General features: G+C 40.1%; 1 protein-coding gene across 2 annotated transcripts; it reads left to right on the top strand.

The window, feature by feature from the left end:
• The first annotated feature begins 459 nt into the window (after positions 1-459).
• LOC131788735 (solute carrier family 22 member 4-like) lies at positions 460-12,208 on the top strand. Of its 2 annotated transcripts, none has more exons than XM_059105820.2 (10): positions 460-646; positions 5,370-5,678; positions 5,997-6,225; positions 6,644-6,842; positions 7,582-7,797; positions 7,945-8,079; positions 8,886-8,980; positions 9,281-9,392; positions 10,341-10,413; positions 10,771-12,208. In XM_059105820.2, exons 2-10 carry the CDS (start codon positions 5,391-5,393, stop codon positions 10,999-11,001), a joined length of 1,578 nt encoding a protein of 525 aa, XP_058961803.2. In that variant the 5' UTR covers positions 460-646; positions 5,370-5,390; the 3' UTR covers positions 11,002-12,208. The 2 variants fall into 2 exon arrangements, with proteins under 2 accessions (XP_058961803.2, XP_066025590.1); XM_066169493.1 differs by lacking the exon at positions 460-646 and adding an exon at positions 3,932-4,337.
• Positions 12,209-13,358: the final 1,150 nt, after the last annotated feature.

Raw genomic sequence — 13,358 nt, 5'->3', positions numbered from 1 at the left:
AGTTAAGGTGCAGGTACTGGAATTCTCAGCAAACAAATTCTGATTTCTTGTTGTTAGCGAATGTAGCTTTATGGCTGTGAAATTTTGAAATCATACATTTATGCAGCTCTTCTTAACAAGATTGGATGCTTAGCATAAGCACTAAAGGATTCTGAAACAGCCTTTTTCGATATGGATATACGTAATTTACAAATTCGTCAATTCTTCTTTCATACGCCCATGTTTCCTTAAAAAAATCTAATTCTGAGATATTCACATCAATTTGTACAATTTGGACGCTTTCACGCGTTCATAATCACCACAGATCTGTTTAAGTTCGTTTTCCCTCCGACCGTCATTCTTGTTGAACTAATGCGCTTGATCATTATCAGTCATTCCTTGAATACTGCATGGATCAAGATAAGTCCAATTTTGAGAAGTTTGAAGTGTTTTTCTTGTCGGAAGAGGATAATGGAAAGCTGATGCCCCTGTCAATTCTAAGCGCCGAAAGAAAACAATTCCAAGCCTCGCTGAAACGATCGCCGAGCGGGAATGGAGCGTTCCGCTGCCACCAAGCTAAATCATGACACCAATAAGCATCCAGACAACATTATAAAGCCAGCAGCGAATTGAATCAATCAGAAATAGGAACGAGACCGCCAATTTGGTGAGTTATCATGAGTGCATTGCAGTTGTGACTTATCGTATGGGAAGTTTCATAATCTTGATAATTCAACATCTTGACTACAAGATCTTCAGATTATTTATTTTGAGCGATGCAAGTTGTGGAGGCAGTTGTATAGAGCTCTCTTCGTGGTCGTTTCGACATGGATAACATAGGTGAACGTGCCCACTGCTCGCAGGCTACTAGAGGTTTGGGGCATACAATGTCTTTCTAAGTCATCTTGTCGGCAGGATTATGAAATGGCACTAACCAAAGCAAGCAAATGACCTGACTTGTTGCCCTGGATAACTCGCTTGAAACACTTAATGAGGTTTCGAAACGTAAATTAAGCAATTGTCAACAATTGTAAGTTTGACTATGGAAGCGATCCTTTTAGTATTGATCACTACTTAGGCAGTGATGAAAAATAAGGCCTGAAAAAAAGTCAGGCCTGTACGAGATTTGAACCCGTGACCTCTGCGATACCGTCGCAGCGCTCCAGTCGTTATCTTGGTTCCGAACAGTGACTTTGATGTAGTCAGCCAAAGAGATCATTCCGTCACTTATTATCCTAAGCACAGGTCTTAATATGACTTATTCTAAATATGCTTTTGGTGACTTGAAAATTTAGCCTTTAGTAATTTCGCAAAACTGGCAAATTTTTACCTGATTATCTCTTGCCGCATAAACAGTCTGGGTTACCTTCAATCAATGTAGAAACAAAGAGACAATTCACTACGACGTTCTTTGTCTGAATAGGTTGGAATATGCTCCGGTAATAAAAGATTGGCCCGGTGGCCCTTAATTAAAATAGCGCAAAAGTGTCGTAGTTGGATGACAAATGGAATCTAGGATATTCACTGTTCATAGATTCTTTTTGTTCTTTGGAGTTTAAGATAGCTCTGCACGTGACACAAAGTTGGACGAAATGTTGTGTCTTCGCCTTTTTATCGATTAGGCGGGACAAAATCAAAAGAGCGTTTCCATTCACTGGAAAACCTTAGTGTAAGTTAAGATATAGTGCCTGCATGAGAAAGAGATAAAATAGCACAGTCTTAGAAGGCTAATAAAATATAACAGCCAGGTCAGAACCATTGCGGTCACGGGTTTAGCAGCCTTTGCTACCTATTGTTAAAGTGGGACTGACTCCAAAAATTGTTTTTTGAGAGAATCAATATCCTTGTCTTACTAAAACAGAGTCGAATAAATTACTTTCGCATCAATTTTAGTGATTTTTTTTATGAACTTTCAAAGGTCCAAAAATTGGCCTCCTTCATGTCCACGACCGAGAAATAAAATTTACTTGATAGCGACTATAAAATACACATGGTGCGCCTACTTGTCGCCACCGTTAATTGGCATAATGCGGGTATCAGCGGCCATCCCGAGGGGTCGACCCCCGGGCAACCCAAGGGCAACCCACGGGCTTAGCAGGGGATTTGTAGCAAAGGCATGCCCCGCACGCGGGGCATTAGAGCGCTTTTGCGTTTTTGGCAAAATACCCCGGGGCCATACCCACGGGATTTGCACGTAATCTGCTGTCTCAACGTTCAGCGGTTTTCGCCACAGGACAAGCAAGCTCGCTCGCTATGTGCGTTTGACAAATCGGGAAATCTTGGCGTCTTTTATTTTTCCTTTGCAGTTTATTTTCCTGTGTACCATGGTCAAGTATTGTGCTGTTGCTCTGTGCCGTAATTAGAGTAAGAAACGACCTGATCTCAGTTATTTTTGCTTTCCTACAAGGCCCAATGAGCGTAAGAAGTGGGAGGTTTTCTGTAAGTGAGCGGATAAAAAATTCAAGACACTCGGCGATCCAAGAATCTGTTCATTGCATTTTAAGGAAAGTGACATCGAGATTTCAATTTCATACGTACGGTTAGTTCGCATTCGAAGCGTCTTGCCGATAGGAAGAGACAGTGTGATGAACAACCGCAAGCCAAGAAAGTTTGCCCCAGAAAGCTCGAATTTGAGGACTCCATAGAGACTTGTGTGGATTTTAGTGCTGATGTGGCTTCAGTAAACCATGATCACTCGTACTTTTGCATCGAGGAACAGGCAACACCGACTATATGTTGCCCAGGTTGCTCCAGGGGTGGGGGTATTTGTCCCAATTTTTTGCCCTACCCGAGGGGCTTTAGCATGTATTTGTCACGGCAGCTGTGACAAATGCCCCTGGGTGCCCGGGGATCGACCCCTCGGGATGGCCGCTGATACCCGCAGAAATCACTACAATTTGCAAAAAAGTCTAACATAACACTTATGTTATGATTTTATTAGCCGTTTTGATTATTATATTACGCCTGGGTATTACTTTTTGACAGGAGCCCAGGTTTTGCGTTGTGTTTTCCCTTCCCTCCGTTTACATCATAAGCTAGCCACGCAATAATTGATACCGACACAAGTGAATATTTACCATGTCTAAAGATTTTTGTTTACGTTGAATTGAAAACATTGAAATATGTGCTTTCTTCACTAATCGTTGTTCAACGGCAGCGAAGCAGTTAAAAGCGGGTTGTTGCTTCAACGCTACTGAAATTTTTAGGATTCAGACAGGCGAGCAAAGCGTGATGCTCTGGAAAAAAAAAACTTTTAAGGACCTTTTACATGATATCCGAATGAATTTTGTACAAGAACGAGTTCATACCGGTTGCCACATAATAACCAGCGTAAAAGTTATTCGAAACGAGTCATTTCTGAGTAAGTTTATTGGGGTTTTCATTACAGAACGAAACACTCGTTCTGGACGACCTTTTCTACTTGTTCAATGTAAACGCGGCACGGCTCTCATATTTGTATGAATCCTCTGTAGGAGCGAGGGAAGCATTGAAAAAGACAGAAAAGGACATAAACACTTGTTTTTACTGGCTAATTGTTGCCACTTCCACACGAATAAGACTTAATAAGTACCTTTTATAATTTTATAGCAATTGTTTTCGAAATTCCAGGCGCTTACCCCCGCCCTCTTATGTAGAGGGGTCCCCCGAGGGTGCTGATACGTGCAGCACACTTGACATTTAGCAAGGACAAATTCTGATGTGATTTTTGGCGAAGAGAAACAAGTTTTGTCAGCGGCTAGTTGCTAGTGCGGAAGGGCCCTTTACCACCGTGAACATAATTACGCGTCTCCCCAGACGGCGGAAAGCCAACAAATTGTTCAGACATTAGTTCAGAAAACTCCGCCTCTGTCTGAATTTTTGGTAATGTATTGACCAATTCCCAATGGAAACTTAAGTCTGACGTCACGTGTAATTTTGCTCACGGTGGTAAATAGCCTACTTACCGAAGCCAGATTGTACGAATTTTCCAGACATCTTGAGTACTATCTGTGATACACGCTTGCCAATTCCCCTATCAGCTTTTGGAATCGACTTAACCCTACCTTTACCATGGCCGGACATTTCTTTTGGCACCCTACATCTACTATTGGAACCACGATTCCACCAAACACCGAGATTTGATCTGTGAGTGGGGCAATTTGTAAAATCATCGATATCTTTTGGCGTCTCGAAGATGCCGGAACGCGACAAAACAAGATCAACTTCATAATCTGGATCTGAAAACTTGAAACTCCGCAAGTGACTTGAAATGTCTTTTTAACAATCACGCAAGGGTACGACCTGGTCTTCTCGATAACTAAACCCACAAGTTCCACCAGCGAACGATTTAACTAAACAGCAAATCTCCATGTGAGCATGTAAGATGGGGCGCTTATAAAACAGATCAGTTAGCTAAATCAGTATGTAGCTTGTCAATCCAATTAACTATTGTAACCATACTTTGACTTCAGCCGGCAAAGGAATCATTGATGGATTTGGAAATTTTAGTTTTCTAAATGTAGTAATTCCTGAAAGGTTTTTCTAGATGTCATGCAAAGAGGAAAAAAACCCATCTCTTGGTATTTCGGAGGCTGACTCATCTTTGAATTTCTGTGTCACGCTTGTCACGCAACTGATACAATAAGATAGAGAATTCGAAGATATATAAACTGGAACTCAAATCTGGCTAGAATGTGGTAGAGTATAATTAACGTGATCATCGAAACAGCTAATAAAATCATAAAAAAACAAGGTAAGGGTGTTGTGTTCGATTTTTTTGCAAATTGTAACGATTTATGCCAGTTAACGGTGGCGACAAGTAGGCGCACCATGTATATTCATAGTAGCTATCAAGTAAATTTTGCCGGACTTTGAGTTCGTCTCAAGATAGAACAACACAAATACACAAGGAAATTTTTACATTAACTTTATAACCATCCTTTACAACCATAGATTTTGTCATGTCGGTCATTGTTAAAACTGTCTTTGTTTTGATGCTACTTTTCGACATGGAAAAGTATGTCGGACAGAAATATTTACCAAAAAATTAATATTTCTTTGCCAGCTTCAATAACGATAGGCGATTAAGTTTAGATGATAAAACAAAGGATCATGTTCACAGAAATACCGTAGGTCTAGTACATTCGTTACATGAGGTCACACAACTCGGGTAATATTCACGGTGAAAATTTGCATATTTGAGCGGTCGAACAAAAAAAAATCGTTTCTCGTAAACTAAAATAAATTTTTGCAAAAAAACTACTCCACAGTTATTAGAACATATTGGGCTACAAAATACGAAAGTAGGAGTGAAAACATTTGGGTGACTTCCCGCTGTTTGTTTGATGCATGCTGACATTAGCTCTCAAGTGTTTTGCGCTCATGAGTTTTGATTTTTTCTCTTAACAAAGGGCACCTTACAGGACGAAATCATGGGTATCACTATTGATGATGTCATGGAAAAGATAGGCAGTTACAACCGATTTCAGTACAGACTTTTGCTGATCTGCGGTTTCATCAAGACCTGGTCTGATGGTCTCCAGATGATGCTTCCAACCTTTCTCAGCGTTGAACCGCCATGGCGTTGTAAAGCAAACAGTTCTGCGTGTAATCTGACCGGAATTTTCAAGCCAGGAGACGAAAATTACAACTACCGTTGTTCCATTCCTCGGGATGATTGGGAATTTGACACTAGCGATTTTACCTCCACTGTGGCTGAGGTACGAACAATAAACTCAGTTTGAATTCAGCGTCACTCCCCACGGTTTTCCCGCGCCCGTGCAGAGGATTTTGGTTCTGTTTCCCTGATCCATCTCTAAGATTCTGTGTTGTTCTTATTGGTCCTCCTTGTTGGCAGTTAATTGGCAGTCAAGTCTCTAAAATTCTCGGCCCCTTTCTACCATGTTGGTGACGACTGATTCCACTGATAAGTTATTGTTTTTAGAAGGAATTAACACTTCACTCATTTTCATTTCATGCGAAAAAAGACAAATGAGCTCATACACTAAATCGCTAAAATCATTTCGATTTTCTCTCAGTGGGACCTAGTTTGTAACGTATCAGCATTATCGGTCCTGACCAGAGCAATTATGTTCTTGGGTTATATGATCGGAGTTCTCTTTGGAGGCGTTTTGTCAGACAAATTCGGACGCAAACCCATTGTTTATTGGCTTACAGTCCTAACTAACGTGTTCGCCTTGGCTTCTGCTTTCATTAAAATCTACTGGCTCTATGTGCTCTTCAGAGTGCTGATTGGTATAGGCGTAGGTAAGTGAATATTCGCTGTATTTCCAAGGTAAAAGGAGGTAAACGATACGATTAATAAACCATCAGAAAAAAAAACTTGGCCTTAACCCAAAGGAAATAAAACGACCACCTCTGTATTTCTGAACTTTTCTCGCATTTTTGAACGAAGACGGCCATAGTTATCAATCTAAATATAATCACGCGAGAACCCTCGGAAGGATGTTTAATAATTACATAACAACTGAAAAACTTTCTATCTGTGAATTTGGAAAAGAAAGGTAACAGATTTAGAGTCCTTGATAAAATGCCGAGGATCTTTTGTATCATAAACTGATTTCCCATTGGCATTCATACCGCTTTCAGACGAAATAATACAAGAAAAAGAAAAAAAACCAAATGAAGATTATAACAACGAAGCTTTGGATATTATTTTCAACAGGCAGTTCATCTCTGGCAATGTTTGTGCTCGTGTTTGAGTACGTTGGCAAGCGTCATCGTCACGTGATCGGAACCACTTTATGGTACTTCTGGGTTCTGTCGCTAATGGTTCTGCCGTTATTTGCTTGGCTGATAAGGGACTGGCGCACACTTGCTATGGCCGCGGCTATACCTGGACTACTAACGATTTTCTTCTGGTGGTAAGCAAGTACATTGTATCATGTATCGACCGAACTTAATAGGGACTAACCTTGCTGTCTATGATGCAGAGCTTGCGGTAAAACCTTCATGACTGTTTAAAATCGCAATTTTCTATGTAGCTGCTATTTACCTTCTTATGCATCAGTTAAGATAATACATGGGGATACCTGTATAGCTTTAATAAGACCCTTTAACGATTGAGACTGTTTCTATTCTCGTTGCTTATTTGCTGGATGACGTAATCAAGTTGGGAGGAGTAGCATGGGAACCGCTTCCGGGAATTGAAAGCGCGGATCCAGAGATTTCTGACGGGAGGTTCGCACTTTGATTAAGAAAACAAATTTATTTTTACAATTTTTTTTTTTTTGCTATGGATCCCAAATAAGCTACGAAATACTTCAAGATAAGTAAATACTTCAAGCTAAGTAACAATATGCGATCCTGTCGTTGGGAGAAGTTTGGTTTCAGCCAAGTGGTAAAATACCCTCATTTCCGATGAGAGGGGAGGGGGGGAGAGTTTGTTTAACCCATTGGACCCTCGCCCTGGATCCTTCACTGGTCGGAATGGATAAATGTGTCATGAACATCTTCATGGCATAGGCACATTTATGAAAAAAATATGAAGAAAATAGATAATAACTCAAATTATTTCGATACAAGATTCTATAGAAAAGAAATATCTTGTGGTTGATCCTGCTTAGCTCTCTAACTTCTGTTACGCACAACCGTTAACCTTAGGTTTCTGCCGGAGTCACCTCGCTGGCTCCTGACGCATAACAGACCCAAAGAGGCCAGGGAAAATCTTCAAAAAGTTGCTGACTTTAATCGAAAACAGATGCCTGAAGGTGACCTAGAACAGCCAGATGCCAAGTTAACCCAGAGACAGGGAGATGTCCGGGACCTTTTCAGCTCAATGGCTATGACAAAAAGAACTCTGATATCATGGTTTGCCTGGTGAGTCTGTAGGACGTCAAATGTCGGAACATTGCTTCTCACAGAAATTTCCTCGTCGAAACTGCCTAAAACTATTGTAATTAACATTTTTTCACATGTTGATGCTCAATCTGCGCCAGCTAAAACTGATTCACATTATTTCCATAGGATGGTCATAGCGTTGGTTTACTACGCTGTTTCATTCAGTGCAGGAGATTATGGTGGCAATCGTTACCTGGTTTTCTTCTTGACTAGTCTCATTGAAATTCCGTCCAACTGGACTTGCATTAAACTGAATCACAGGTAGGAGGGGGGTAGAGAAGGGAGGTTTTTATCCACTTTATTACGTTGACTGATTATCTTTCAAGCATACAGGACTACTCAGACAGGAATTCGTGTCCTTTCAGAACATGGGTAAATGTGAAATAAGTATCATTATCTTACAGTAGACTTACTATGAAAACTCTGATTGGTCGAGAACATGTGGTAGCGTGTGAAATTGACATGGCAACCCTTAATGCTTATCATGTCGTGTTCAGAGTCTGCCTAGTTTCCAAGCCTCTCGTCCGTGTAGTGTTCTCAAACTTTTGCAAACTCAGAGAAAAGTCTATCTGTGTGCAAATTGCTCAAATAAGTGTATAATACAACATTTATCGAATTTTGTTTTTACATGATATCATGAATTATCAAACCACGTATCTGAGTTATCTGCTATAGCATTCGGCTTTGACAGATAACTCAAATCTCCACAGTGATAATTCATGATATCGTACTCAAAGTCATCCAATAATTTTTCATCATTTGGTTCTCAACCAAAGTCAACCCATGCCTGACGATAGAATAAACTTTTTTTTGTTCAGTTTTTGCAAAGTTGCGACAATAGCTGGAGAGGGAAAAGTCCCATGCTCCGAGGAAGGTTCGATTCGGGTTGCGACTCGTTCCGAACCTAGCAGTACGGTCGACCTTTTTTTTTTCTTTGAATCAACAAAACGTAAACAAGGAATATCTAAAACTTGTGAGGAGTCCTTTTTCTCTTTACGTTTTTTCGTTCGGAGTATTGGGCAATTCAAGCCGTGAGTATGATTCCTCTAAACGAACATTTGTTACAGGATTGGCCGGAAGAAAAGCACAGTTATTGGAGTGGTGGTGTCTTTCTTTGCTTCTTTGATTGCAGTCTTTTTCCAGAGAGATCTGAAGAACACCGGTAAACCTCTCTTTACGTCATTGTCAGTTATTGTAGCGCCGGTTCTGTTTTTGGGGTCACAAAAGTTACAATTACGTTAAGGGTAACGAAAAATGAATGCAGCTAGACTCAGCCATCAGTGCTTAGACAAAGAATCACTGTTTAATGTATCGACATAATAATAGTTAGCTGTAAACAAACTAATCCGAAATAGGGGAACTAATGATCATTACATTACCAAGTTAAAGCAAGTACCATCCTGAATTATTTAGGACGTCGGCTGCAAAATGCTTTTTTTAATATCATTGCTCTGTTTTTCAGGTTTTATGTTGGCAAACATAATTATGGCTCAAGGAGTGGCGAAGTTTTTTATCAACATGTCGTTCAGTTCAATCTATGTCTACTCAAGCGAGCTCTTCCCGACCGTTGTCAGGTATTTTTTCTCAAAAACTTTCGTTCAAACTTTCCTGCATTATGCCATTTTCTTAAGGCAAGAAATAAACGTAACCACACGCACTGATTTGTTCTCAGCAATTTGAATATGGATCTTCCACCTTCCTGCCCACCAACTCAACTCTTTCATCTCTTTCGTGTCTTTTTCATGATTGACAACAAGTGAATCAATAAGCGACTAATGGACTGTCTGTCTGACTGACTCGCTGACCAGCTTGCTTACAGACTGGCTGAATTACAGACTGACCTATTGGTCATTAATGACCAACTGACTGAATGACTGTGTTACTGACCGACTCACCGTCTTGCTGACCGACTAACCGACTGACTCAAGTACGGTCTTACTGAATTACTCGCTCTCTTACTAACTGACTATCTGCCTGAAAGACTGTCTTACTGACTGACTATCTTACTGACTGACTATCTTACTGACTGATTGACTGATTGACTGACTGACTATCTCACTGACTGATTCACTGCACGACTTTCATGATGATTGACTATTTCAGCGACACACTTGCTGAAAAATAGACAAATTTTATTGGCTAAATGACTGACTGAATGGCGATTGACGAACCGACGGACTGATGAACCAACGCAACCGGTGGACTGACAGACCGATGGACGGATTGACGACTGACGGACTGACGGACTTGGACCGATGGAGTGACAGGTGAATGAATGACAGAAATTTTATTATGACTGACCGGTCATGTCTGACTACTTAAATCGCCCTGACTCACTAAAATGACCTATTACCTGACTTATTCACTGGCCTACTGACTGACTGGTTGGATGATTAACCCAACTTCTTCGGGAAGGAATAATTTTGTGCCTCTTATAATTCTCTTAAAAGACCGTCTAAAGAAAGTGGCTTGGGTATGGTACGCATTACTTAACTTCTCGTCCAATTCTCCTTATGCCTTAGGAATGTTGGAATGGGAACCTCGTCTGCAGCAGCTCGCATTGGATCCATGTCGGCGCCTTATGTTGTTTGGCTGGTATGTAACTTGATTCAAATCAATTTTATTGTTAACGGAAAAAATATCTTCGATAGGAAATAAAGGACCTTTACACATTTTTGTGAGATTTTTCCAGTATGCGAAACATCCTACCGCACAGTCCCCTCGACAAGTTCTCCCTTGGTAAAACTCAGTGACAAATTCACTTTGATTATGGAAAACAGCGGTATGTCCAGATCACCTTGCCGCACTCCTATGTGGTAGTGACCGCTGCGATTTTCGCTAGCTTACGCTCATCGTTAAGCAGAGATACGTACCAATTCCTGTGTCAAGGAAAACTTCTCGCATCGAGCTCAAACGTAAAATCCGCCAACTTCGTTTTTATTCTCTCAATAGATGCGTATTCACATTCTCTTGCCATACTCCATCGTGGCAGTGCTTGCTTTCGTCTGCGCGGGTCTTTGCTTCTTGCTGCCAGAAACAAAGGGCACGGCGACTCTAGAAACTATGGATTCTGTCAACAACAACCTCCCAGAGCTGACAGGCAAAGAGCAGCTTCCAGTTGAGCCAAGCAAAGAGAAAGAAGAATTGGGAGAGTTACTACTAAATCAAGCCTTACTTGCATGAAAAGTATTTTTTCCACCATGATGGAAACTGCATTTTATAATTTTTCTTTTTCGACTTTTATAAATTGTCTTAGCATCCATTAGGAGGAAGAAATAAAGTCTTCCCCATAATCCATCTTTAAAAATACAAGCCCAGTCATTAAGATGTGTCAGAGAGGTTCTTAACATCTCAGTTGTTCTATGTTAGATTCAAATATTCACGCGACAATATGGCGTTTGAAATCAGGGGAAGTGAAGCTAGGGTAGCCCCCAGCTTCCTAATTCCTCTCAACTCACTCTCGGCTGTTAACTCTTTCGACCCCCTTCCCCTCCATCTTTGAAGTTTTGTTCCTTTGTACCAGGTCTCGGTTTGCTAGATATTGACATAGGTTGATTTGGCTCAATTCTATGGCTCAATTCTAAAATCTATTTTAAAATTGTGCCCCATTTTGCAGTTTTTAATTCTCCATGAACCCTTTAAACCCTAAGAGTGACTAGCATCAAATTTCTTTTTACAGTAATACTGCTGTGTCATTCAGATGATGATGATGAGAATATAGGGAAAATATTGTTAATTAATCTGAGGAGCTTTGATTGTTAAACGAATTCTCCTCGTCAATACTAGAAGAAATGTCCAGAGAAGAGTACAGAGAATATGGATACTGATGTTAGGGCGTAAAGGTTATGTGTTTCAGCTATAGGGTAAAGTATCTGGAAAGTGTGCGATGCTTAACTCACCACACTGAGAACAGGAAGCTGAGAAAACAAACTTAGAGCCTCGTTAGAATATTGACATAGATAAGTAACATAAGTGAGATAATTGGTATGATCTCAGGGTTATGTTAAGTATGTTTGAATAAGGGAAAGGGTAAAATTGCACGTTATTTTGAGACTCACTTGATACAGTAAAAGTGTTTTGAGTTTCCGCGTTTCTATGGTGAAACTATCTCGAATTCTCCTCACCGCCCTTGTGTTTATATGGGCTGCATCCACAAAGAATAAGTCCTCCACTGCTTAAGTAATATCATAGTTGGGCAATGATTTTGTTTCTGAGTTAAATTTGTAACAATTGAAGCTCAAACAAAACAACGCTCTAGGTAGATACACGTGCGAATAAAATAGTTAGGAATCCTATTATTCAATAAAAACACTGTAATACTCTTAGCAAATTTGGTTTGATTTGTAGAGCAGACACTTGCTATATTCGGAAGTATATGACCATAACTTCCCACCGGGCAGTCTAATGAAATGAGAGGTTTCCAAATATATTCACTTTACGTTAATGTTTACTAATTTAGTACTACTAGTACGGAATCAAAGGAAATCTGAATCCCTAATCGCCTAAGAAACACCACATGAGGGACCCAGGAATTCATGTTGTCTTAAAAAAAGAAAGTTGTACCTTTCTGAAGTTTGTATTATATCAAAAGTCCATCATAAGAAGATAAAACGACTAACATGTTTTGATACTCTGAATAACCCTAGGCTATTATGTTTCTTTTGTTTTCTTGGCTTTGTTAGAACCTGGTAGTCAAGTGTAACACAAACGTTTCACTTATACCGGATTTTTCTATTGTTTTCCTTAAAGAGGGGGAGACAAAAAACGGCTTCAAATATTTGGTCGAAGAATGTGTTGGTTATTACAGAGGAACCAATAACTGACCTGTTGTACGTAGCAATAGCTATGTGACAACCCTTTTTCTTTTTTCCAGAAACATGTACCTGGGAAAGGAATCTTTTACGTTTTCCATTGTCGGTTTGAGGAACAAGGAGAGTCACTATCAGTTGAATTTATTTGTTCTCATCTTGATATTTGTTTCTGTTTTTTTTTTTTTTTTAACCGCAAAGAAGTGCACGCGCAGTACAAGGGAACTTGTAAACCAACGACAATGTCAACGATTCGCTCGCACTTCTCCTCGTTACTAGTAAGGTTTCTTAGGCTCGCGATGCTCACTCACTGTTCCGCTTTGGTAGTCAAAACGCTACTTAAATAAACTTTGTGAAACGAACAAGTATTATGTATACAGTATTTACAGTATCATAGTAGTAACTGTCGGTCTGAGCTTAGATGCTATTATAAGGACTCGAGCCATAATTGGCAGTTTCCTTTTTTCGTTATTAATTTTTTCTTTTATTTTTTTGCTTTCATTGACAGCTTCTATTTTGCTGATACCATCTCTAAAGCTTTGGGAATACCAAAGTGGCGCCTTTTCATGATTAGCACAGAGAAAGCCAATAGTTCCGGGTGCATGAAAGTCAAGTTTGCAATAATCGGCAATGGTACCTGAACCATACTCTTGTGACCTATAATGGAACGCGTTGGCCCAATCCTTAGGGAAGAGTCTTAATGGGGTTAACTGTTAGCCGTGAAGCGACCAA

This window comes from Pocillopora verrucosa, chromosome 1 (assembly GCF_036669915.1).
Source record: "Pocillopora verrucosa isolate sample1 chromosome 1, ASM3666991v2, whole genome shotgun sequence".
Taxonomy (NCBI): domain Eukaryota; kingdom Metazoa; phylum Cnidaria; class Anthozoa; order Scleractinia; family Pocilloporidae; genus Pocillopora; species Pocillopora verrucosa.
The sequence above is the reverse complement of the archived record's forward strand: the minus strand, read 5'-3'. Positions and strand labels throughout refer to the sequence as shown.